Source organism: Anabas testudineus, chromosome 15 (genome assembly GCF_900324465.2).
Source record: "Anabas testudineus chromosome 15, fAnaTes1.2, whole genome shotgun sequence".
Taxonomy (NCBI): Eukaryota; Metazoa; Chordata; class Actinopteri; order Anabantiformes; family Anabantidae; genus Anabas; species Anabas testudineus.
In genome coordinates, this window is record NC_046624.1 from 4,410,705 (window position 1) to 4,436,831 (window position 26,127).

A 26,127-nucleotide genomic window follows, 5' to 3' on the forward strand; every position below is an offset into this window, starting at 1 on the left:
ATTTATTACTGTGTCAGTAATAATTCAACATAATATCACTGTTTCACATTTCACATTGACACATTTCTATGCTTATCATATAACATATTGAAAGGTGCCAGTATTCCTATTTCTACTTAAAGTACATTTTACTGATTAATCATTTGTACTTGAATGCTGCCCTTTATTGGAAATCACTTATGGCTTTGCTACCTTTGCCTAATGAAAAGATCTAAATATGTACGGCCTACTTTTACAACTGAAGAGATATTTCCATATGATCGAATGATGCACATAAACAACAACAGCATGTGATATTAGACCGTGTACAATGAAGTTTTTACAAAAATAAGAAGACATGAGGGCAGCACAACAACAAGCTAACAATGCAGTTGACATGTTATCACGTTAGCATGCGTATAGCTTTTCTAAAGTTTCCACCAGGTATGGCACATTTGCAGCAATGTTTCTGACTACTTTAAATCTCCTCGCTCCTCTCTTGCTAAGGTGCTGTCAGCTCTCGAGAGTAAGTCAAGCAATTATTCAGGTGCTAAATATACAGATTAGCTTACCAGCTAATGACTATGTTGGAAACATACCTGTGTGTTTCTTCTTCTTTTCACTTTTAACAGCAATCTGCTGCTGGAAACATCATGAAACATGTAGCCTAACTACAATAAAGATTAATAAATTCGAGTGTCGTTTGACACAAATGACAAATTAATTTCATTGTTAATATAAAATATGCAGCAAGTCCATAAAAACAATGGGAAAACAGCAGGACAGAGCATTTAAAAGACAGATAGCTGCGTCAGAAGGTGCAGTTGGCCTCAGACAGAAGATAAGAAGGCAAAACACAGCTTGAAGGTTAAGACTGGATTGTTTTGTATAACCTCATGAATATTCAGGTCCAAGATCCTTCCTGACAAAGTAACAGGTGGTTTGGAAGAAATGCCCCACTAACAAAACAAAGTCATTTCCTTTTATTGGATGTACTCCGCCATTAATTCACTATGTTAAGAAAGCGTGCGGCTGAGGTTGTGTTGCTTATCGAGGGGGGGTTTTCAATTTGCTGTTGGGTAATGAGAGGATCAAACACATGCACGCTATTGCTAAAAATAATTGGAAATTGTAGAAAAATTAAGTAGGACTAATTGTAATGGGGTTGATTCTGCAGTTTGAGATAAGACAAAAACAAATCCGCAAAAACACAGTTTCAGACCGTGAAGTCTTGAAATAGCTCCGTGACATAGTTCAACATTTTGGGTACCACTCTTTGGACGTTTTGTTTGCAGATGAGAGACTGATACCACTCACTAATCTGAGCATTAACTATGGAGGTATATTAGCGGATGCTAATTAGCTGACGCTCACTAATAAGCTTAAGCTCTCTAATTTGACGATACTACAGGCAACCACTGTTCAAAGGCAGCAAGTACAAAGGGAAAACTGTGTGTATATATTAGAGACATTAGATTGATATATGTTAATTAGTGAGCTTTATAGGTGCTGCTGGGCCTATTTCTTAACTTCAGCGAGTGCCATGCTAGCTGAATCCCTCTGCTTCCACTCTTCATGCTAACACAACATAAGAGAGTCATCTGTCTCTGTAAGAAACTGTCAGAATGAATTTGTTGTCTTTTTGTTGGTTTTTTAAATAAGATTTATAAAACATTATTGATAGACATCACTTCCACTGCTTTATGCTAAATATGAGTCTTAACTGCAAGATGTTTGCTTAGCTTAGCATACTGGTGGAAACAGATAGCTTAGCAGGGCCTTGTCCAATTCCAAATGTTAATGTATCTTATCATATTTTCTGCACTAAAAACGTGTTGCAATAGCACGTAAAAATAAATGCACCATAAATGGGACTCCCTGACTGTAAATGTAACTGAAAATGGGAGGTGAAAATAAGGCTCTATTATGACACTTCAGTTTTATATAGAATGACTTTGAGGAAGTCCCTGCTTCCCTTTTTGCAGAGGCCTCAATGCAATCTTGGGGACAAGTTTAGATTTTTTGGAAAACACCATGCATTGCCACATTACCTATGGATGAAGCGGAGGAGTGCACAGAATATATGCGCGTTTTTAATGAGCTGACCTCCCTGTGTCTACTTCTCCCTGCTGTAGCTGGCTGATGTGTTGGAGCTGCAGCGCATGACGGGTCAGTCTATTGCTGTACTTCCAAGAGCGCACCGTGGCTCAGAGGCTCCCTGTTGAGACAGACATGAACCTGCCGTCCAGAGAGGAGTGCGAGGGGTGGGACCAGGGGCAAGTGGCCTTCTTTATGTGCCAGGTGAGTACGAGACAATGATGAGAACACCAGAAGATGCTGAGGAATGGTCATGTGTAACCTCATTTGCACCAGCTCTAGCAAAAGTTGTCATAAGATGACAAAGAAGGCAGGTTTTCTTTCAATCGAATTCAGTTAATCGTGTGTTGAAAAGTAAATATCAATTCAGAAAACTAAATCAATACGTTTGCTGCCCTCAGAATAAAATGCAAGAATGTGTCGCCACTGTAAACAGACTGAGAATTAATGGACGCAGATTCCTGGTGAGTTGCTGCCTCACATTTTCTTTCTCCCACCTGAATTGTTTAGAAAATGCTCTCTAACGCTCTCTAATTGACTCTTCAGAATCATATCAGGGCCGTGGTTTTGTTGAATGTATTGCTCTAATTACATAGAAATCTACAAATGCAATTATTATGGTGTAATTATGGCATTCGGAGCTGCAGAATAATTGCTTTTCTGGAAGCTATGTGTCTGCTTTGCTAAAATATAAACAGTTGAACTTGTATATCTTTGTAAACTGTTCGATTTACAAAGTTGGCCATGTTTCCAAGAGTTCCAAGAGTTCACTTTCTTGAATATACTGAAGAATACGCTTTACTATGAATTTTAAGCAGCGCTGCAAATTTTCCAAAGTTTAAAAACCAGAGAGTTTACGGGATATGAAACATGACATGTGTAAACTCACACACTTGCATTACTTCCCGCAGTCTCACTGTGTGTGTGTAATAACTAACCTTGCCGATATGGAAGTGAGCACATCAGCTGCAGCTTCTCCTTTGTCATCTCTCTGATTGCTTTGTCACCTTTATCCACATCATGTTTACAATCCCTGAGGGTCTTCCGATGTTTCTAAGAAGCACATTGACACAACGAGTGAGTGTGAAAGCTGTGCCTGTGACTCAGTTTGGGTGAGAGGATGAGTCATTAAAGCTGTTATCTCTACTTGCTTAAGTTAAGTATCATTAAATCTGCTTCAGTCATGAAGGGGAAGCTGTTTAAACAGGATTATATGCAGTGAAATAACTGAAGCATTTATAGGTTCATAACTTCCTATTTAGTATTTTAAGGAATTTAGAAATCTCTCTGTAATATCCCCTGCACATTAGCATGCCATTATAAGCATGCGCTTATATGTATATTTTTAGAGGCCACATCATATCTTATATTCATAATTCCCTATAACCTTCAACTGTTTCTGCTTTGTGGCATCTCAAATACTTCCCTCTTATCTCTCCCAAAATATGCTCATTGTTAATTTGTCAGAATTCTGTTTATAAGTACAGGTGCAAGTTACCACCATGTTCTTACAGTGCTTGTGTGGGTTACCTGTTATTTGTCCACAAAAGTTTTTCCAAACAAAACAAAAGATATACAAGTAACCCATGGTAACCGCCTTTGCAGGCACAGGTCAACAGAGCACATACTTGTGAAGTAAATTACCCGTGACAGTTGCTCAAGAGAAACAAAAATATGATCACAAGGTCATGTAAGTGTGAAGTATTTTAACATTACTGCATGAGTCACTGTTAGCACACTCATAATAAACATAAAGCACTGGTGTTAACAGTACAGCCTGACGGAGCTACAATGACTGTAGAACTACAAGCTCCTGTTGCGTCTATGAAGTATCCTTCATGTAGTACAGCGGTCCCCAACCCCAGTCCTAAAGGCCTATTGTCCTGCTTGTTTTTCAATTGTTCCTGTCCCAGCCACAGCTGATTACCTGGATCAGTTGTTTGCAGCCAATCACAAGCTGATTGAGGACCAGGGTTGGGGACCATTGATGTAGTGTATATAATGATCTGTCTCTTTGTCCTTATGTGTCCCTGGTCCTTTTGCCTCATGTGCCAAGACAGAACAATCCTCATCATTTAGCTTTAATCTCCCAGATTTCTGTTTTAGTACCTTTAGCCAAAACAATCACAACTCTAAAACTATCCACCAGTTTGAGAAGTGTTTTATCCTTTTGAATTCTCTGTTCATCAAATAGGCTGACAGCAGGTGACGCTCTTTACCTCTTCAGTTCCCAGTTCTGTTGCTCATTGTAACCATCCAGTTCCTCTTCTATTTTTGACAAACAACCTGCTGTTGCCTCTGTCAGTGAAATGTCACTTCCTGTTGCAGGGGGATTTCACAACAGCAACTGCAAGCTCGGATATTGTAGCGTGCTGTGAGCTCAATTACAACTGTGTAACAAAGAAGAGTGAAACAAAACAGAAATGTACTCACTTTTATGCCTACATGTTTACTTTTTTTTATGTTTCACTACCAATAAGCCTAGATGTGTGCACTCCACTGTGCAGACTGATGCACAGTATGTGCAGAGACACATCTGTAATCAAATATCCCACCTTGGAATGAAATTCGCTCTGTCCATTGTATAATTGGAAAAACATAATCTGTCACAAAATACTGACAGTAGAATATATCTATTTGTCTTAAAAAAACATGTGTTGAGCCTCTTCACTAATACCATTAACACACAGCCTTGGAAATGTAGCTCAGAATTGTGCATTGGCTGCAGTCATTGTGCTAAAAATAGAGCAGAAAAGTAAGATGAATTGTTTATAATAAGTTCAGTTTGACTCATCCAGAGCTCACCATGTGTCTAAGGGCAGAGAGGCCAGTGAGTGTGCAGCTAAACCTTGCCATTGGCTTACTTTGCATATTTATGTGCTATTTATACAGTAGACGGGGCAAAGATCATGAAATCTTTATGTAAATAGATATGAATAAGTAGACAACAGAGATCTAAACTGATGTCATAAGACAACATCAGTTTATACCTCAGATCCATCTGTTTAACATTACACCTACAATATCTCCTCAACATTTAGTGGTATGAATGAGCAGTGACCAAAAAAAATGTGTAAACTAATTCTGTCTGAGTGGTGGGTGGCTGTATACTACAGTGTGGATTGAAATGACAGCCAGCACATTGTAGATAAAGGTGATCTCCATCTTTTTGATGTCGTGTTCACTCACACAAGTAGACAGGTTAAAAGAGATATGTAGTGGATCAAAAGAACTGTCAGCTTCTATGTCTGTGTGAGGAAGTCACTTTTAACTTCTGTGTATGACATAAAAACGACGAACAAAGGCCACTCAAAAGGGACAGTCCATATGCACGCATCTGTGGAAATGGTTGTCACATGATTACTTTGTTGTTGGTATCAAACATCTCCAGTGGCAGGCTGAAATGTAAAGATGTGCTTTGTACGTTTTGGTAAATGTACAGTATATGGAGTCTAGTTGATGAGAGAGGGAACAAGCACCAGTTTTACAGTTCTGTACATACAATTTAAATTTTGACACAATTCCCTTTATAATGTTTAATAGAGGAAACGGAGCAATGCATTACAGCCGTAAGAGAAAAACCTCAAACAGAAGCCTGTCATTTTGAAACATTTAGTGTGGATTTGTAAAACATCTCATCTAATGACAGTCATGAGACCCTGTGCAGCTGCTGTGAAAGCACCAGAGGTAATTTTGCAGCCATGTAGCTGCGAAGCTGTTCCCTGTGTCGTGAAATGAAACTCGTTTCAAAGCTAGCTTTAACAAATCAGTTTAAGTCAAACCTTGCTTGCAGTTTGCCACTCCAACATCAAGCCACATGGACGACAGAAACAAAAAAGGGGTCTTTAATGTGTCTGTTTTGGGGCGGAATTGAGATTTTACAGAGGCTGTGTTTATGCTTTAGGTCATTTTACACAATCTTTGTACAAAAAAAGACCTTAGACAAAGAGTAAAGACCTTAGACATGACTTTGGAATTAAATACTAAAATAAGGAAATAATGCTGACAATATACTTCCCACCTGGTGCTAGTGAGTCTAAAACTGTGGTCCAGAGTTTAAACTGTATCTTGAATGAATGAATGCCTGAATGAATTTTGGTATAGCCAGTCGTGCACAGGGAATTTAATGAGAAAGCGCAGGTCAAACTTGTCATTTGAATAATATGCTATCTACAAAACGATTTGCATTTCCTAAGGTGGTGTGGGATAAAAAAAGAGCAGAGAGAAGTTCATTCCTCCTCCTCCTCTTCTTCTCTCACCTCTGCACAGCTGGCCAGTCGTGGTGTGAAGTGGGTGTGAACAGTTCAGGTTAGTTAGCATATTAACATGCTAAACTAATACGGTGAACAAGCTGCTGGTCTCCGCGTTTAGTTTTTAATACTACCACTAGATGGGGCTAAATTAAAAAAAATTAAAAATGTATTTATATCCTATACATAGTGGCTTTAAAGGAACAGTGAAAACGTGAAATGAAGAAGCGACTGAGTGCTACTTTACTCTGTGATGATGACTCCTGGTCCATAGTACAAAGAAGAGGCTGATGCTTGTAGAGCTGTTGTGACTCATTTGAACAAGGACAGACACTCCTATAAATAATTCAATGTGCGAGCAGAGCCCGTACACTGGGGTGGACTATTTGATATTTTATTCAGTGTCAAAAGGCTAAGTCAGATTTTATACAGATAGCTTTTTTTTTTTTCTCCTGTAAGCCACTGGGATGATAAGCGTGTATCGGTGAGGCCAAGGTTCAGTTCTTTGAAGGAGGTAAAGCCTTTCATATTAAGTGATCTCTCTCTGGTTTACAAATGATTAAATCACAAGCGCTGCTTAAAGGGCTTTCACTATGCTATGGGCTTATTCCTAGAGGTACAGTAGAACATACCATTCACATATTCACACACTAAGGTAGTGAGAGCTGTATTCAAGGCATAAAACATCATAAAACCTCATATAAATCACAATCTGATTTGAAAAACTACCATATAATCAACTGTAGTCATAACAGCACATCTTTACACTTGTTTCACAGCACACACCACACATATAAGGTCATTCATACATTATTCATCTCTGAATTAAGTGGCCACGGTAGACACACATAGCTCATAACATTAACCCTCTTATTAAAAGTGTCTCTCTGTCTGTTCCTTTGACACCTTACAAACCGAATCTTAAACTTTCCCTGGACGTGTGTTGTCATGGATCTTCATCACGTTACAACAAATAGAAAACTGAGGAGAGAAAGAGCAAGTAACTACCTGGGGCAATAAATTATGAATGAAGAAAGGAATTCATAATTTACAGTGGCAAGAAAAAGTATGTGAATTTGGAATGGGATTTCATGGTTTTCTGCATGAATTTGTCATAAAACGTGATCTGATCTTCATCTAAGTCAATGTATTAACAAACATAATGTGGCTAAAATAATAACACAAAAGATCTTATCTTTCATATCTTTATTAAGAACAACAATAAAAACAGCATAGTGAGAGTGGAGAAATACTATGTGAACCCCTGGAATAAGGACCTCCAGAAAGCTAATTGGAGTCAGGCATTAGCATACCTGGAAGAAAATTATTTTGAGGGTGTGGACTAGAGCTACTTTGACTGACTAAAAACCACTCCAAGGTTTTGAGTTTGCTCAAACCATCGTGCCTCACCAAAAAAAGCTTTTAGAGGATCTACGATCAAGAATTGTTGAATTGCATAAAGCTGGAAAGAGTTCCAAAGTGATGTCGAAGACTTCTCCAGTCTACAGTTAGGAAAACAATCTACAAATGGAGACACTTGGACTGCGGCAACTGTACCATGAAGTGGGCGTCCAGTCAAAATGACCCCAAGAGCACAACAAATACTCATCAATGACATAAAGAAACAACCCAGAGTGACAACCAAAGATTTAAAGGCTTTATTGGAACTGGCTAACATCTGTGTTCATGAGTCTACAGTAGGTAAAACACTGAATTAGCAAGGTGTCTATGGCAGAACAACGCGAAGGAAGATGTTGTTATCAAGAACATTGCTGCACACCTGAAGTTTGCCAAAGAGCACACTGACACTGCACAGCTGTGTGGGCAAAATGTTTTGTTGACTGATAAAACTATATTGAACTATTTGGAAAGAACACACAGCCCTACATCTGGCGTGAAAAGGTCACTGCATATAATCATAAAAAGCATCATGATTTGGGCCTGCTTTGCTGCATCAAGGCCTGGCAAGTAGTGATCTGGGGGGTGGGGGTGGGGGTGAATTCCCAAGTGTATCAAAAAAATTCTTTAGTATAATGTGAGAATGTCTGTACGTCAGCTGAAACTCTGTAGAGGTTGAGTGATGCTACAGGTCAGTGACCCAAGACACCAAAACAAGTCCACAACAGAATGGTTTCAGTAAAACAAAATCCACCTTTAGAGTTGCCAACGACCTGAAGAGAGCCACACATGAGACGTTCAAAGAATATGACAGAGCTACAGCAGTTCTGTCTGAATGATGTGCAGGTCTGATCCACAGCTACAGGAAGTGCCTGGTTGAAGTTATTGCTGCCAAGGGGGGGTCAACTTAGTTATTAATACCAAGGGTTCACATACTTCTTCCGCTAGCACTGTGAGGTTTTTATGGTTGTTCTCAATAAAAATTATGAAAGATCAGAATTTGTTTGCGTCATTACTTTAGCCACATTATATTTGTTAATACTCTTGACTTAGATGAAGATCAGATCACATTTTATGACAAAATTCATGCAGAAAACCACATTCTCCACTTCCTTTCTTTCTACCAATGTAGCTGGTGTCATTGTATGTTTTATGGTAATAATTTTACTTTTATTAATGAATCACAATCGCCTCACTGCCACACACATACACACTGAAATGTAACAGTGAATGACAATGCAGGGAGGCACTTGTATCTACTTTTTAAATGTTTGTTGATTAATTCATACTCATAAGAACGATATTATCAGTGAACCATTCAGTAAATCATCCAACATCTGCATGTGAGTGCAGCTGTATCTGTGAGACTAAAGAATTGTTAGGTTTTACCATTTATATGCACTCATGTACAGTAGACTCCGACCCCACCACTCCCTTAATGTCCTTCAGTATCAGCTCTCTAGAAACAAAATGAGGCTAAACAAACTAGCAGTGCACTCGAATGGGCCCCTGGTGCAATGCTGCCCTCTCATGTTAGCCATGAGGTAATGCATTTGTGCAGCTGCAGCAGCCATTGTTCAAATGCATTTAGCCAAAGTGGCATATTTGCAGTGTCACATTTGACATGTGTGTGATCTCTAGTCTTCAATTTTGTGTCACCATGTGTTTACAGTTGATTTCTGATGCTTTCACAGAACCTGTCGGACAGTGACATGAGCAAGTTTAGTCTCATCCACCAACCGTAAGTAACACGGTGTACTGTGTTGACATCATACCCCCCTTCTTTTTTACCCTGTCTGTCTCTTTTTATTCTTTGATGTTAGCGCTTCTCTTTGCGTCCTCCTCATTTCCTCATCCTTCCAAGTGCTAGGAGATAATAAACAGTAATAATAATAATAGTAATAGCAATATCCACATTTACTTGACAATAATAGAATCCTTCAGAAACGAAACTCGTGTGGGTGGGGGGGGGGCACAGTTACAATAGCGGCACCTGGATTTGTGTGTGAGAGTGTACAGATGTGTGTCTAGGTTTTGTCTGCCTTACTGACTGCACCTGCACATGTGTTCTTGTTTGTGTGGTACAGTACGTTCCTGTAGTAGATTCCATGTATCCCCAGGTGTATATGTGTATGGGTCTGTGTGTGTGTGTGTGTGTGTGTGTGTGTGTGTGTGTGTGTGTGTGTGTGTGTGTGTGTTTGTTTGTGTCCACATACAGTACATAGCAAATAAAAAAAAGTGTTTGAAAATGTGTGAAAACAATTCAAATGAACTCCAAATATTTGCCTACTCCACTCTTAAAAGAGAAAACTAATTTCCAAGTTTCATATTTAGTTTAAAGTTAGAGGTAGATAATCATTGACAGTCATGTTTTTTTATTTATTATTTAACACCCAATAAAAATGTTAAGCTGCAAAAAATTGTAATACATTCTCCATTTACAGTGTTACAGTCACAACTGTTCCCTTTCTTTAATGTTACTTTGCTAACAGGGGTCCATAGTCTAAGGAAAGTACACATGATGCTGCACACATCTTTAGCACCAGAACCAGACCTCAGACAATAGATGGTTTTGCGAGCGGCATCGGTCCTGAAGCTATGTTTGTTGCCGCACCGTCCCTCTGTTTGGGCTCAGGAGGCTCCAGTCTGGTGACCTGGCCCTACGAGGTGTCCGGCCACACCTGACATGGCCTCGGTTCAGCTCCGGCACCAGGTTCTATTCAGTAAATCTTTTTTATTATTGTAACATAAGTCAAACAAAGGAACTACGTCTTTCCGCACCTGACGACCATCTCGTGACTCATCATAGCTCACACATTCCATACATTCACTGAGTCGGGGTTTTTACTGTACATCTAGTTTATCTTGTGATTTATCAGAACTTAACTTTTTAGTCATTTCCAGTCATATCAAAGCTACAGAAACAGGCCAAGAACTGACTGGAAATGTTCATCACATGCTCTTCTATGTCACACACACATTTTACATCGTTCACCCATTCTGTGGTGTAACATGCATAAAGCAGGAAAGCACTAATGTGGTGACGAATATGTTTAAATTTGCTATATTAAAATTAATCCAGTAGGTGTTCCCAGTTATGTCACATTTATTTCCCACTTGCCGGTTCCAGACTGAATTTTAATAAAAGGCTGACTAAAGCCTTTTCTTCTTTTTTTTTACATGAATCATACCTAGTTGGTTCCTTAAAACTCCCAATCCGGCTCTTTAATTGTTCAGCTTTAGGGACATTTCTCACCACAGACAACTTCCTTGTTTCTGCTCTTCTTCTGTGGTTGACTGTGATCATTGGCAGGGTAGACATGCAAAACTTGCTGTTAGCTTCTCTCATTTTTTAATACTTAGTTGTTTTTGCCTAGAAAAATGATATACAAATATTGCAAAATCTAAAAACATGGTATCTATGGTATCCACACTGTGGTGCCCCATCTTCCTTTTTTTCTAACAGGAAAAGCTGCACACTCTCATCGTCATCCTCCCATAGTACCATGGTACTTTCCATGACACACCATGCATGACATTTGGGTTTAAAGCTAAAAACTGACATGACACCTTTAGATAAAGGTATTGTGGTGATCTGTGCGGATGACGAAATGTTAAGAAATTCAAATAAGCAGCAGTTGAAAAAGTCTGCATCTTTAAACACTTGAAGAGAGAGAGTCATATAGTCAGAGCTGTGAGGTTTGCTGAAAAGTGTGGCTACTGAAATCTGTGTGCGTGTGCATGTGTATGTGTGTGAGCGAGACAGAGATGGGCCGTGGAAAAGAGAAGTGATTTCTGTGACACAGGCAATTAATTCCCGCCCCCTCACGACAAAGACATGATTTGTAACCAAACACAGCGTTCATTTACATTCCTACGAACAATGTGGCGATGCAGGCTTAATTCATGAAAGGAATAAGACAGAGATGCAGACTCTTGGACTAAACGTGAATATGGATACTTTGAGTAAACTGGCTGCTCCTGCCACGGCTAAGATTCGGTAAGAGTTTGTGTTGAGTTTGAACTTTTATTTGTGAGTGCACCGTGACACGCTATCACTTCTACTCTGAACTTTCAAACTTAATGACTATATATATCCTCTAAGGACCTGGCGTACACATGCGTGTACATCACATTTTTTGTGCGTTCTTGCTGATCGCAACTGTTCACAGCCTTTCACAAATAGGTGTATAAAGAAGAGGGCATTGATAGTTTTTGATGCAAAATGTTTTGAATGTGTTTTTGTAGGCATATGATGTCTTTTCTGATTTTTTTGTGTGAAGATGATCCTTAGTTTTTATACTTATCAGGCTCCAATAAGCCGCAGTTGTTTCCAAGGTTTAGATTGTGCCTCTGTAATTTAAAGATTTAAAGACAATGTTCAGCTAATAATAACTGCTAATGTCATTTTTGGATGAGTTGTTTCTGAATGATAACGCCCAATGTGTTTTCCAGGCAGCTGCAGAAGATCGTACAAGACATAAAGAAAAATGACGGCAGCTTTCTGGATAAATTAAAAAGGTCAGTTTCTAAACTTTCCTAACTCCACTTTTTGAAAAGGTTCGATGCAAATATAATGGATGAAAAAACACAGTGGAAATATAGGAATCGAAATTTCTGTGTCTTGTTAAAAAGGAGACAAATCCCTGGGCAGTCTGGTGATCTAAAAACTGTCAATGCTCGGGGCTGTTAATATGCATGAGAGCAGAATGTCAATTCCTCTTTCACAACCGTTGGAATAAGAGAGAGCTGTACACAAAAATAACTTCAACAGATGGCTGGTGTCTCACTTTCCTTTCCTGAACTGAGTCGCCATAAGATACATAAAAATAGCTACTATAAAGACACAATAATTACTCATGGAATTTATTCTGATCCTGTCTGGCAAACGTTTATTTGAATCATGCCTTTCGTAAATATAGGTCTTATACAGGTTTACAGCACAGGTGTTTGCTTTGATGCATTGAAATGAAATCACATCATTATCATATGAAATTGCAACGTACATCTTGTATTAGGAATACGTGGCTGTGTTCACATCATCTAATCACTGTCAAATTGCTGTTATCAATCTCTCTCCATGTGGCAGGTTGAAAAATAAACCTGTTCCAAAGGTTCCTGCACGAGATTACAGAGGTAAGGATTCAAAGGCAACTCCAATTTGAGCTGGTCTTCATTCTGTATTGAGTGATAAAGATCTTCCCAAGTTACAGTGTTGTTAACATAAATTCTCCACAGTACAGTATGCACCACCAACAACTCTTGGCACAGAACAGAGTCTAGGGAAATCCAAAGAGAAATGTTGACGCTTCACATTAACTTCAGCTGATCCTGGAATGTACACATCTATGTCAATGGAATTGTATTTGTGTAGTAAGGGGATTTGTGAAAATCCAGTAGAGCAGCAGTTCACAGTACTGTAGATCTGTGTGTGTGACTGTGTTTTTGTGAAGAAAATGCAGAAGTTTGGATTTTCTGAACCTTTCATTATTGCTAAGCAGCAACACGTGGACAGCGTGGTACCCGTGTGCAATGATTCCTCTCCTCACACAGCTGTATTACATGACCATATTTACCATATCACAACAATCCAGTGTTCTATTGAGTCACGCTGATAAATATGGTGTGTTAATGAAAAGTATTATTAGCAAAATATACAAATTTAACAAAACTAAATAGTGAATTTCAGAGTATTATTTTAGAATATATATATATATATATTCTGGCGCCGGGATCAGTTCATATCCTTTCATAACAATGTAACTATACTAAAAACATTGCAGGCCGCTTGTGATCTTTAGCACAGCTTCACTTTGCCTTTGCGGTTTTAATACCGTACAAATCTACAGTGTCAAAACGACTTAGTTGCAGAAGTAGATATCAGACATTCTTGCATGCTGTTTTGCAAGTACATGCTTAATTGTGCAAGTCTTCTGTTTAAATTGCATCAGTAAAAAACTCACTTGTAGAGAGATAGTTCAAGAGGTGAGGAGACATGCTCTGCTGGTTCCTCAACACAGAACCTGATTTAGAAAAGACTTCATTAGAACATTTCTAAGATGCTAATCAATTTAATGCCGGTTGTTAATATGTGTGAGGCAAAGTGTTTGCTATTTAGGACCCATCTCAGACTCATGTTTCCCTCTTTGTAATGAAATCCCCTCACATTTCTGTGTTCACAGACAACAACAGAGAAAGTGACGACCTGTCTGATCCTGATTATGTGAGTTGGGAGGAATAAAGTGAAAATTGGAAGTAATTTAAGCGATTGTTTTTGTCTGAGACTTTTGTTTGGACGTCAGCAATCATGTTGTTCCCAGGATAATGACACGTATGAAGATCCACATGAGGAGCATGACTGCTACGAGCCTCCCCCGAGCCACAGAGTCTTCACCGCAACTCCTACTGCTTCTTTCCCGAGGGGGGAGTATCTTGGTCAGTGGAATTATATCTGCAAGCCATTCGTTGCTTTTTTGCCATTTCCGTCACTATAGATATGAGGCTGACTCTTTTTTCAAAAGTCCCCGGGGTTGAGTCCTTGAGTGACACCAGTTTCCATATGTTTCATAGTTTCTCCTTTGCAGCTATCGCACCCTTCCTGCAGAAACTGAACTTCGTTTATTCTTCGTTAAATGCTTCGTTAAGCCAAAGCCACAATTCACAGAGGGTTTCAAAGTGGCATTTATGCAAATAATGATCTGTTTCTGCTTCTGCTTTCCAGACAGCTGCCGTAACCGGCCCAGCCGGCTACCCACAAAGCCCCTCCGCCCCAACAAAGCATCCAAACAACTGCCCCCTGAACCTACCCACTTGGAAACAGATGAAGTAAAGGAACTTTACCTCAAGTTCTCATTAATACTGTAATGCTGGCCTGTGTTGTGTTGACTCTTCCACAAAAAGTATTGCATTTTGGAGAGTTTAGCCATTTCCTCTACATTGGTAAATACCTTCCATGAGTGTGAACTGACATGGGTTTGTTTTCACAATATAATGTCTTTGTTGTCATGTAGGAAGATTACATTGATCCAGATGCCACTAATGATGATGACAACTATATAGAACCTGAGGAGGATCCACCTACTGGTAAGATACACATCAGAATGGCTCGAGGAATGTAAAATATAGGAAACAGTAATACCGGAATACCAGGTATTACTGATACCAATAACAGTTACCACTGTTACCAATAAAAATACTATAGAAATAATGAAAATACTAATATTTTTCATGCTTATCCTCAGTTCCCAGAATGCAAGTTGGTAGCAAAGCAGGGATCCGCCTTCCCACACTGACCAAACCATTGCCAGAGCGTCCACCCAGTCCTGGTAGGTACAATCAGACATGGGAAGCTCAACTAAACTTAATTATGAATGAAATTACTTGCCTAAAGTCAAGTACCCGACCAAAGGTACAGCTTCTAATGCTTTGTGAAGTTTAAGTACATGCGTTAAAATGTACTTAAAGGAAAAATGTACAAGAAGTCCACAAAGAAAACCAATAACAACCATCTTTAAATTGACCTGAAAGACGTGTAGTGTGCTCACATTTAGCAGTGAACACTAAGAACAACAACGTCGATCTAATGTACAAAAATGTCATCATCGTGGTAGAGAGTAGTAGGAAGTACCACTTCTTTTAACTTTAATGAACATGAGCATGCAAACTTCACCAGTCTCTCAGATCTGGAGCTTTAGTTTTTATTGCAGCGCCTCCAAAGTAATTCTTGAGGCAATAACAGTATACACCATAATGACATGTTTTGATGGGACTTGAGATCTGCAGTCTAGCATACTTAGAGCTTGAGATAGGGATTAGCTGAACCAAATCATCAATCAAGGCCTTCACTTTCACTTCAAACAGAACTTACCGATGTACAGTCCCAAACAGTGTAGGAAAATTCTAACGTCATCAACACATGTTATGTTGTATAAACTTCCCTTTTTTACTCCCTCATTGTTCCACATTATGTAACAATATTCAGATATTAGATAGCTCATATCTGTCTATAAACATATTTTGCAATTTTTTCTCCTGCTGTTTAATTCATCTGAGATTTGCTGAGATATTTTCTGGAGTAAATGTCTGATTGAGTGAATGGCCAGGCCAGTGAAGTGTTAGAGATATGTAGTTACAGAAATTCTGCACCAAACAGAAACCTCTGTTGATCTACAGGCTACGGTCTAATTTTGGTTTTTGTTATATTTCAGACTTTTATGAAGTTCCTGACAAAGAGGTAGGCTGTGAGAGAAATTACAAATACCTTTCCGTGTAAAAGGTTTGAGGTCACTTGGTGTCACAGTTTCCATGTTTCCATAAGAACAGCAGATGTTACACCACAGAGTAGATGAGATTGTAAATGACTAGTGTTGTAATGGAATATCTAGATAGAATATCTAGAAGACGTACAGAAATGCATCATCAGCAAACATTAGCCCTGTATTGCACGGCAACTTGTGTTTGCTAATGCAAGTTTAACACTCCAAAGGGCTGACGCATAATTAAAAATGTTGTAATTATGTTAGTACAACTGAAAACAAAGACATTTCTAAGTGATGCCAAGCCATTAAACGCTAGTGTACTGCATGTTAAAGGTGTTTTTATGTGTGGAATTAAATGTTGATGGCATTTTATGGCAACTTTACAGGAGAACTCATTACCGTATCCGAGCAGGTACGTGTGAGATTTTTTTTTTGACTCAGGGTCACCCATGTAATTTTGTAAACACACTATACAAAATGACAGTATTTTAGAAATAATTATAAATACAATTTGAGACCAATCACCTCTTGACATCTGTCTTGCAGACTCACAACACAGTCACATCAATTACCGCCGAAACCTAGCCCCAGGTACGACTAAGAGTTATTGTTGGTATATGCAAAAAGACAAAGCAAACATCATTTTAAAGCGTTTTTACATTCTTTTGCTGTTACTGCACTAATAATAAGTTATTGTTTTCAGATTGAATGTGAGGCAACTCCTTCCTTCTGTAAGTGATGACAAATGTGCAATCTTTCCTTTAAAAGAGGCATTATTGTATGTTGCAAAATGAAGCGGTCATTGACTTATTGTTACTGTGATTTTTGCAGGTCCAGGAACCCACAGGCAACGATGAATATGAAGTCTGTGATCCAGATAATAGTGAGTATTAAATTAAACCATTACTGAATTCGCTTTTGTTTGTCCCTTCTTCTGTCACAAATCATTTAAACATGGTGTGCCACCTAGAGGCAAAGCAGTGCAATATTATCCCTACGCATAAACACGTGACACTAAAAGCAAACAGCCATAACTGTAACAGCATTGTTCACTCTTCCAGATTGTTCCAGTGATAAAGCTGATGTTCCTCCTCCACTTCTACCCAAACCTTCACCCAGAGAGTGAGCATCACTTATAACATTATTTTAAATATATAAACTGTATATACACTCAGTGGACATTCAGTTAAAGCTAATTCAGTCTAATACAGCAGTCCTGATATAAACGCTCCCTTCATGAAGCTTATTATGTATCAGTTAAAGTGTTTTAGAGAAACATTTTGATTGAACTCCATGAGACTATATTATGCAGTACTGACATATATTTCTATTATTTTGTCCACTATATTCTGATTATATCATTGTTTCCTTAGGAGGTCACCAAAACCTGCTTTAAGAGCGGTAGGAACATCTTTTACTAAAAATTTAGCACAATCTATTACTGCAGCTGCTGTTTTTCAAATGCTGTGCTGTCTAACAGTGTTGCACAGTTAATAATGGTGCAGACTTTTTATTGCAGAAGCCAGATTTAAAACCAAGGGACTTTGAAAGTAAGTGTTTGACATTAATTCTTATTATTACTCACGCCAGAATTAGAATTTATTTAACACCAGTTGATATCGTTCCATGAATTACTATGAAACTGTTGAATAAATTATCCATCTGACTCTGAGCCCCAGGCGACTTTTAATGTCCCGCGATGATCGAAGCACGTGGTTAAAAACATACAGCACAGACCTTGAAACAACTGTAAAAGCTATCCCTGTTTTTGTGGCTTTACTCAGGTCGAACGCTGCCTGTGACGCAAACTGACCACAAACCCCCTCCAAAGGCTTTTACACTGGACATAAAGCGACCAAAGTAAGAACTTCAACACACGTTTCTATACCATGCTTTATAGTTAGACAGTGCAGATCCTATTTTAAAAGGCAACTTGTCAGCCTGCTGCCTGTGCTTCTAGTCTGGAAAGTAATTGTCCCATTATGAATTGTATTAAACTTCCCTTTGCCTTTTTAACATGTATCTGTGCTTCTAGCTGAAAAAACTCCTCCACATTAGTTTTCCAGTTCAGTGCAGGGGGGGCAGGTGAACCACGGCTACAACCTTCGGAACATGAAGGACCAGATGGCATCTTCAGGTGATGCCATTTGGATGAGTTTAGAAAAGTTTAGAAACTGAGAGCTATTTTAATAAAGGGAAGGGAAAGGTACAGATACTGATGTACATGTACATGTGTTCATCAAACTAGAAACACAGGAAGTTGAAGTTGGTGAAGTTGCCCTTTAATGATGCACAAACAAAGAAAAGTGCCCTTAATCACAGCTCTGTGTGTGTATTTACCGTCTACTTGTGGACTCTTGCAGATTTCCTCTTCCTCCACAGATTACCTCACCTAGTAAGTACTGCTCCTCCTTGTGACTCACAGCTGGCGCTAGACTTTTGAACATTGACATCAAGTAACAAACCTAAATTTGAAATGTTACTATTTTTACAGCACTGTGCACATGATTTCTTTAAAATCATCTCACTATATAAGAAAACACCATAACAACAGTGTTTGTGTTTCTTATTTGCCAGAACCAACTGACAGAGGAAAAGTTGATAATGGCTCAACAGACCAAGATAAGGTGATCCACATATAACATGATGTTGTAAATGGATCAAAATGAAGCATATGGTTATGTTTTAAACGTTTCTGTTTCCATCGGCTTCCTTTTTAGGATGCAGACATGCATAAGAAACTTTGGTATGCCAGCTCATGTGACCGCAAGACTGCTGACGACGTCTTGTTTCACATAAATAAAGTGAGAAACGTATTATTTAGTAAAGCACTGTTTGTCAAATATTACCTCTCCTGGGTTTGACCTAGAGCACCTTCCCTTTCAGGACGGGGCATTTATGGTGAGAAAGAGCTCCGGTCAAGACGCCCAGCAGCCTTACACATTAGTGGTGTTTTACAAGGGCAGAGTGTACAACATCCCAATCCGCTTTGTGCCAACTACTCAGCAGTACGCGCTGGGAAGACAGAAGAGAGGGGAGGAGGTACTGTGGAGGGTTTTTCTTTGTTGGTGTTAATCCAGGTTTCTGTGTAGGGGAAGTGTGTGTCTGAGCAGGAGTGTTGATCTGGCTGTTTGTCCTGTGTATTGTCTGCTACACAATCCTTGGTGATTAAGATGATAATCTACAATGTAGAAAATAATAGAGACAAAGAATCTGAACTGAATGACAAGGTGTGTCCACATTGTTGAATGTTACTGTACTGTTTTACCACCTCCTGCAGGCAGGGTGGTGTTAAGTCTTAAGTATTAATTGATGTTCCAGTAATAACATGTCCTATTGAGCTATAACAGGGACATTTTTTAATCATCACTGACAACAGTGATGACTACTGTATGAAATGTGACACACTTCATGGACACTGCTGTTTTCATTCCATTGTGGTCAAAGCTGAGGCCACTATATTGAGTTTAAATCAGCACAGCTAGCGAATCAGCACACTGTGACATAGTTCAAAGTGTGAACAGCAGAATTCTGCAGCAATTTTAAATCCCGGTAGAACATTGAATGTACTGTAGGAATACTGAAATGGATGTCAAACAGGAACATGAATCAATGAATCAACGTTTAAAGTCACATATGTAGACTAGAATGTAAGTTAGACTTTTTGCAGTATTGCACTTGATCTATAAGTGATGGCAACACACAGGCAATATCAATGAATTCCCATTAAAGATAATCATCTGCAAGATGTCATACAAAATTACCTTCTTTAGTTTCATTTTATGGAATTTATTCTTTCTGTGGATTAACTCGTGATCCTTCTTTTTGTTTTAGTACTTCAGCAGCGTCTCCCAAATCATCGAGAACCACCAGAAGAATCCTCTGGTGCTGATTGACACCCAGAGTAACACCAAGGACGCCACCAAGCTGTGCCATCCTGTGAAGCCCTAGATGAGCCTCCATGACGGTTCATGGCGAACAGCCAAGTGATTGGACTTGTACAATCTACAGCCTGCTGCGTTCACTGTCAGACTGTTTACAGAACTGATTACTGCTTCTCTCCTCTTTCAATCTTCCTTCGACGTGCTGTCAGAAGGACAGGACCGTGGGCTGGACTTGTCTGCATTGCTGGCCATGCAGAGCTAAAGCAGGGTCAACTCAGAAAAAAGTTACAGCTCATGTTTTATTGAGATTTTTTTATGCTCAGGCAGTAAACAGTATATTGAAGTTAATGCAAGGAATGAGACAGTGTTGCTGTAGCAGAAGAAAGCAGATATACAAATCATTTACGACTGCAATACTTCAAGGAGCCAAAAAAATGAAAGGTTTCAATAAAACTTTTTTTTTTTTCCTTGTGTTTTATAAATCAGCTCATATCTTTCATCATAACAAAATACCACCAGGAGCTGACAGACTGTTTCATTTATTCTCTCTTCAGCAAGTAATGCTATCGTACTCATGTACATTTTTGCATAACAAATAAATCCTAGGCACTTGGTGACAACTATCCAGGAGAATTTTTAGTACCTAGACTATATACACACAATTCTAAGTCTTTTATCGAAATTGAAAAATATGCACGAGTTAGGTACATCTTTCCAATGGTCCTTGATTGACTGACACACACACACACACACACACACACACACACACACAGACACACTTATGCGCACACATACATGAACAGGAGCCACAATTCCCTTGCTGTAAATACTGAGGGACTGTGGCTGCATAAGGAAATGTCTAGCCACAGTAGGACACTGGTGGAGATTGTCGAAGGCTTAGGCCTGATAAGGTGAGGTAACGGGAAATATAAGTCCTCCATTCATAGTGCAATTAAAAGATAAGATTATCATTTCAAGTCAAAGGAGAGGAAAATAAATCAACATCTTTATCTTTAAAAAAAAAAAAAAAAGAAAGACAAATCTGATTTTAAAAGGTATGATTCCGTTAGTATTTGATGAACATCACAGGTTTACTTGTGTCTTTATCAAAATCTGCTCCCACTGACTGAAAACATGAAAATATACCTCTCACATATTTGAGCATCATTTGGGAAAATAATCTTACGAATACAATGATTCTTGCAAAAGCCCACTGAAGCATAAAGAAAAGCATATAAAGACTAAACCTAAGAGTTATAAATAAAAGTTGAATAAAACAGCTTATTATTGTTGTTGTTTTTTTTTTTGTTTGTTTGTTTTTTAAAACGCACAGTTTTGGTATATCTGAGTAACTTTTGGGTCTCTGTGTCCCATTCCAAAAACATAAATATTACAGCTACCACACTGTATGGCCTACCCGTACATAAACTGACTCATAAGATTCAGATGGTATGGCAAATGTACATTTTACAGTGTTCTATAAAAGATTCCATATGACAGTGTACTTATATTACCTTAAATAAAGCTATTGCGTAGACAAAATATAAACAATACAAAGAACTAATCTATCAGCACATCCTTGTGGCTGTACAAATAATTACTCATCTACAAAGATTTTGTAAGCTACTGAGACTGGGAGAGAGAGAGAGAGAGAGAGAGAGAGAGAGAGACAAAAGGTAAATGTTTGAATTACCCTGAGAACGTGAACCCCTCCAGGAAGTGTGATTTGATTCTCATCAAAAACAACCATTTTTAATTAAGACTTAAAAAAAAAAAAACAAACCTTGAGACGCGCCATCACTGTGTTCATTATTGTTCTTGTATTGCAAAGTCATCTATTAGTCCAGACTAGTTGCGTTTTTCATCCAGTGTGCGTGACATTCAAGACTTTTCACAGTTTGGCCTTTGCTTCACTCCATCAGATGCCTCTGCCGATGGCCCATCAAAATATCCTGACTTTCAAATCCCCTTCCGCAAAACCAGCAGCGAAACTTTGGCACAGCATCCCTGCTGGGGGAGACTGCACCCACTACCTCGTACTTTTTCCTGCTCAACCTACGAAGTTTCAACTTCAAAATAAACCTCTCCTGGACAGAGTTCTTACTATGCTCCTCACAATGAGGTAGAGCATCTGCTGGGTCACTTGTCCTCGGGACCTCACCGTTCATGGCTGACAGAGCATTCAGAGTCCTGCGCGACAGTACGACCTTCTGCACCTCTCCTCTGTACCTGTTGACGACCTCCATGATCCTGGCCACCTCGGGGATGTCAGCATCTGGATGATTTAGCACCACAACAGGCTGGTCTCCCGCCGGACGCTTTACCAGCTGAGATGGATTTATGGCTACTAACTTCAGGGTTCTTTCCAGGTTTTTTGGGACCGGCTGCCAGCTGTGCCCAGAGGCTGGTAAGGGCTCCTGTTGAATGGCTTTCCTCGAAGAAAAATGGCTGTTGCTGCTGGTGAAATCTGAGCTGGGATCTACAGGCAATTCTCGGTTTCTTGTCCCCTCAACCTTCTTGTTACTCTGCTCTGCAGAAAGAGCAAGGCTCAAATCTTCGGAGTTAATCTTACCTGTAAGATTAAAGATGAAAACACTCATTTTAAATGCTTTTAACCAAAGGTTTACCATAGTTGTTGAGAGTTAAATTAAACTAAAAACTAAACTAAAACAGCATTTTAGGAAAAAGCCATTCAATGTAGCATCTTTAAACATCATGCCCATGCAGAAACTATAATCTGTCATCTTACCCTGTGGTGTAATAACCGGTTGGGAAACAGGGGAAGACTTGGTGAAACAGCTATGAGGAGTCACTCCATCAACTGTTGAACCTTTATTCTCTGCGATGTGGTCGCCCGTGCTGCATCCTGTTTGGAGCTCGATATCTTCTGAGTACGTCTCTGTTACGGCCCCCGAATTCCTTTCGTCAACTTTTGTTTCCATGAACTGCAGTGAGATCTCTGCGACACCCTGCAGTTCTTGATGTATCGACGGCGAGCCTTCGACCGCGGCAGGCTTCCCGTCCACATTTTTCAAACCCATTGGCATTGCAGCACATCTGGGGCTAAGTTCTACCCCTGGCTTTGACTGTGAAACTGCAGTCAAGGCTTCAGATGGGTCAGGCAGATCCATTTTGGAAGCTCTGGTCTGCTTCTTCTGGTGCACTTGTGTTAGTGGGGCATCTTGAAGAATCTCTGCTGTCTGCTGCATTGTTGCATGAAGACCTGGCACACCATGATCTGCTGAACCACCTCCTGATGTAGACAAAGAGCTTTGTGACACCCACTGCTTCCCCTTCACAGGATTCTTCTTCAGTACAATCTTTAAGGCTGATGATCTTTTATCCACCTTTTTATATCTGGTCTTTCTCTTCCATCTTTGATTCCTTCTCTTGTTTTTTGGTGGCACTTTACAAACGGACACCTGCTCTTCAAACTCCTTTGTTAACTTCTGCTCACTAGATATTTTAATCCCATCTTCATCCACAGACGCCTGGTGTTTACCATGCTCGTCCTGAGCAGTCTCCAACTCCTGATTCTCTCTGTTTTCCTGCATTTGAGTGCACTCAAATGGCTCATTCTGAGCTGACACTGAGACGTCATTATGTAATTTGGTTTCAGTCTGTGCACAAATTGTGTGATCATTCAAATTTGGCTGACACCCATTGTGATCAACTACACAACAAGCATCAGCAGCAGCACTTTCAGGGAAAATGCTTTCTTTATCTGATGACGTCATCCTTTTCGACCTTTTGGTGTACGAAGCACCGTTCTGAGCTACAGTTATCTTGTTTTTGACTGTAAGGAAGGTAAGGTCCGACGAGTTCAACGTGACACCGTTCTCCGATTTCGGATGAAGATTCATATCTTGTGGGACATTTGACAGAACAGTTTTAAGAGCCTTGGTCCATTTCTGGTCACTAGTTTCCCTAGCGACAGATTTCAAAAACTGCTGAGTCTCTTCTAGTGTTGTTTGTGGGTCTGACAGATGGCAGTATTTATCTAAAAATTCCCTCCCTGGCAGAGACAGGCAGTCCTGTGTCAACCAGCACATTTCCCTAACTGCACTTCTTGTTAATCTAGCCTTCGTTTTGGGGATTGGGTCATTTGGTTTAATTGCTAAGGAATGAACCCCCTTCCTCTTCTTCCTTTGGTTACAATGTGAATTTCGAGTGGTTGTTTTAGGTCCAAACGAATTCTTGTCCTTTGTGTGCGGCGACAGATTATCATTGGCTCCTGTCACGTGCAAGTTATGTACACACATGTGGTCTAAAAATACTTGGACATCCTCTGTGGAGAATGTCTTACATATATCACATGAGTATTTGCCGTTTTGGCAGTGATGCATGGTCAGGTGTGTACTGAACTGAGAGCATGTGCGTTGCACATTGTCATTACAAATGCTGCAGCTAGAAAAAGTGTCCTTGTGGCTTAATAAATGAACCTGAAGGTAGGAGAATTCATGTGTGTTAAAAGTACATTTATGACAAGAGAAAAACGGTGGGATTCCTTTGTGTTTTTCCTCAAAGTGTCTCACCAAGTCTTTGGGAGCATATTCCACGTTGTCCCTGCATTGAGAGCATGTAAACCTGAGCGTATTAGGACTCTGCTGTACTTCTGGCAAGGACTTTGATGAAGACCACACTGTGCCGTGCTCGCACTCCTCCGCTATCTTCTTTGGTCCACTCTTATCTTCACTTCGCATAGTCGAGGACTCAACAACACTCTTCCTGAGGTGGAGCCGTTTGTGCCAATCTCTGTTCTTCTTGTTGACACGCCGTTTATTGCCTCCTGCGGATGAAGCTGCACAAACATCCATCAAATCCATTGCTCTTCGGGTTTCTGCAAAGGAAAGAAGAAGAAAAATAGCAAGATTAATCAACTGAAAGTAATACAGCGTGGAGGCGAACGCAACAAATCGAGGGATGCTTGTGTCTTTCACTTTTATTGTGAAATGCTCCATGGAACAGCATTCACACTTCTACCCTACTCCACCTGTTGCTGCTCCATACCTCTGCACAGATCATTATGAACTCACACTAGCATATAAACACATTTAAAAGAGAGATCCGATTGAGGCACCAGGTGCAGGAAAGTGCATTAAACTCACCTGCTCAGGCAGTAGTTACGATCTTCAAACCCTGCACAGGACAAACCGTGATCTGCGATGGGAGGTGCAATGAACACATGCGGTGATAGAAAACGAAAAGACTATCTCGATGACAGATTATCTTTTGGTAACAGATTAGAGGGAATGGTTCCAGTCTGACTTAACGTGACCACAACAAAGTGATGGGGACCGGGTTCGTACCGAGCCACAGACGCCATGGGAACCGTGAAGTTCCCGTTGAAACTAACAGAAACAACACAGCGGGGTTTCTTCTTCCTCTCTCCCCCCTCGTACTTTCTAAAGAGGGAACAGGGCTAACGTTGTTTCGAGTTCGCGTTGGACTGATCTGAATCAGCGTGGCCGTGACGCACAACAGCTCACAAAGACGAAATAACTTGAGGAATTAAAAGAGGAAAAAAAAAAAAGCGCCGCCACAAAGTTACACGCAGCCGCTTCGTTTCGGAAACTAGCACCGAGTGATCGCCGCCGTTCAACACACCGGGTTGTACAGATACGTGATAAAGACGTTTTTCGTGTAGTTGTGTTGTGTTGTGTTGTGTTTTTTTTTTTTTTTTTTTTTTTTTTTACCTTTTTCTTTTGTGGACAGCTTGACAGCTCAGCGACTGGCAGCCATGATGGTTCCATCCGGGGATTACAGCCTCTGAGCTGCTTTAGCCTTTAGCCTGGTGCCTCTCACACACACACACACACACACACACACACACACACACAGCTGTCCCGTCCCGTCCCGGGCCTACAGCTCCGCACTGAACTAGTCAGCTCGCCTTTTTAAACACACACACACAGCTTCTCGATCCGTGTCGGCAGAAGTTAATATGATAATAAAATGTAAAGTTGTTGTTTTTGTTTAATGTTTCAGGCGAATGTGAATAAATGTCAGTGTGTGGTGTGAAATACACACACACACACACACACACACATATGTCCCAGATGGCTAAACTTCATGTTTAAATGAGGATTGGTGAAGATATAAATACAAATAAATAGACAAAAACGGCGTTTACTATATTCAGCAATGGGAGCAAATAGAATAAAATAAAATACTTCAGGTGTTTTTCTAATGATGATTTGTATTTTCTTTTTAATCTTCTTCTCTCTCTTGTTGCTGTTCAGCCCACTTTGCTTTCACTCA

At 39.7% G+C, this 26,127-nt stretch overlaps 2 protein-coding genes across 4 annotated transcripts; one reads left to right on the forward strand and one right to left on the reverse strand.

Annotated features, from left to right (window-relative positions):
- Positions 1-1,971: 1,971 nt before the first annotated feature.
- blnk (B cell linker) lies at positions 1,972-20,897 on the forward strand. Of its 3 annotated transcripts, XM_026353960.1 has the most exons (24): positions 1,972-2,280; positions 2,478-2,540; positions 9,419-9,465; positions 12,180-12,245; positions 12,814-12,860; positions 13,907-13,947; positions 14,045-14,159; positions 14,446-14,549; positions 14,735-14,807; positions 14,966-15,049; positions 15,932-15,957; positions 16,369-16,394; positions 16,529-16,573; positions 16,686-16,713; positions 16,814-16,865; positions 17,044-17,104; positions 17,356-17,383; positions 17,502-17,532; positions 17,767-17,842; positions 18,346-18,377; positions 18,560-18,609; positions 18,703-18,786; positions 18,869-19,024; positions 19,817-20,897. In XM_026353960.1, exons 1-24 carry the CDS (start codon positions 2,212-2,214, stop codon positions 19,931-19,933), a joined length of 1,521 nt encoding a protein of 506 aa, XP_026209745.1. In that variant the 5' UTR covers positions 1,972-2,211; the 3' UTR covers positions 19,934-20,897. The 3 variants fall into 3 exon arrangements, with proteins under 3 accessions (XP_026209745.1, XP_026209746.1, XP_026209748.1); XM_026353961.1 differs by lacking the exon at positions 2,478-2,540; XM_026353963.1 differs by lacking the exons at positions 1,972-2,280; positions 2,478-2,540; positions 9,419-9,465 and adding an exon at positions 11,120-11,724.
- Positions 20,152-25,791, reverse strand: LOC113158373. The gene is made up of 3 exons (XM_026354261.1): positions 25,563-25,791; positions 22,616-24,706; positions 20,152-22,438 (listed from the first exon to the last, which is right to left on the reverse strand). Exons 2-3 carry the CDS (start codon positions 24,690-24,692, stop codon positions 21,777-21,779), a joined length of 2,739 nt encoding a protein of 912 aa, XP_026210046.1. The 5' UTR covers positions 24,693-24,706; positions 25,563-25,791; the 3' UTR covers positions 20,152-21,776.
- Positions 25,792-26,127: the final 336 nt, after the last annotated feature.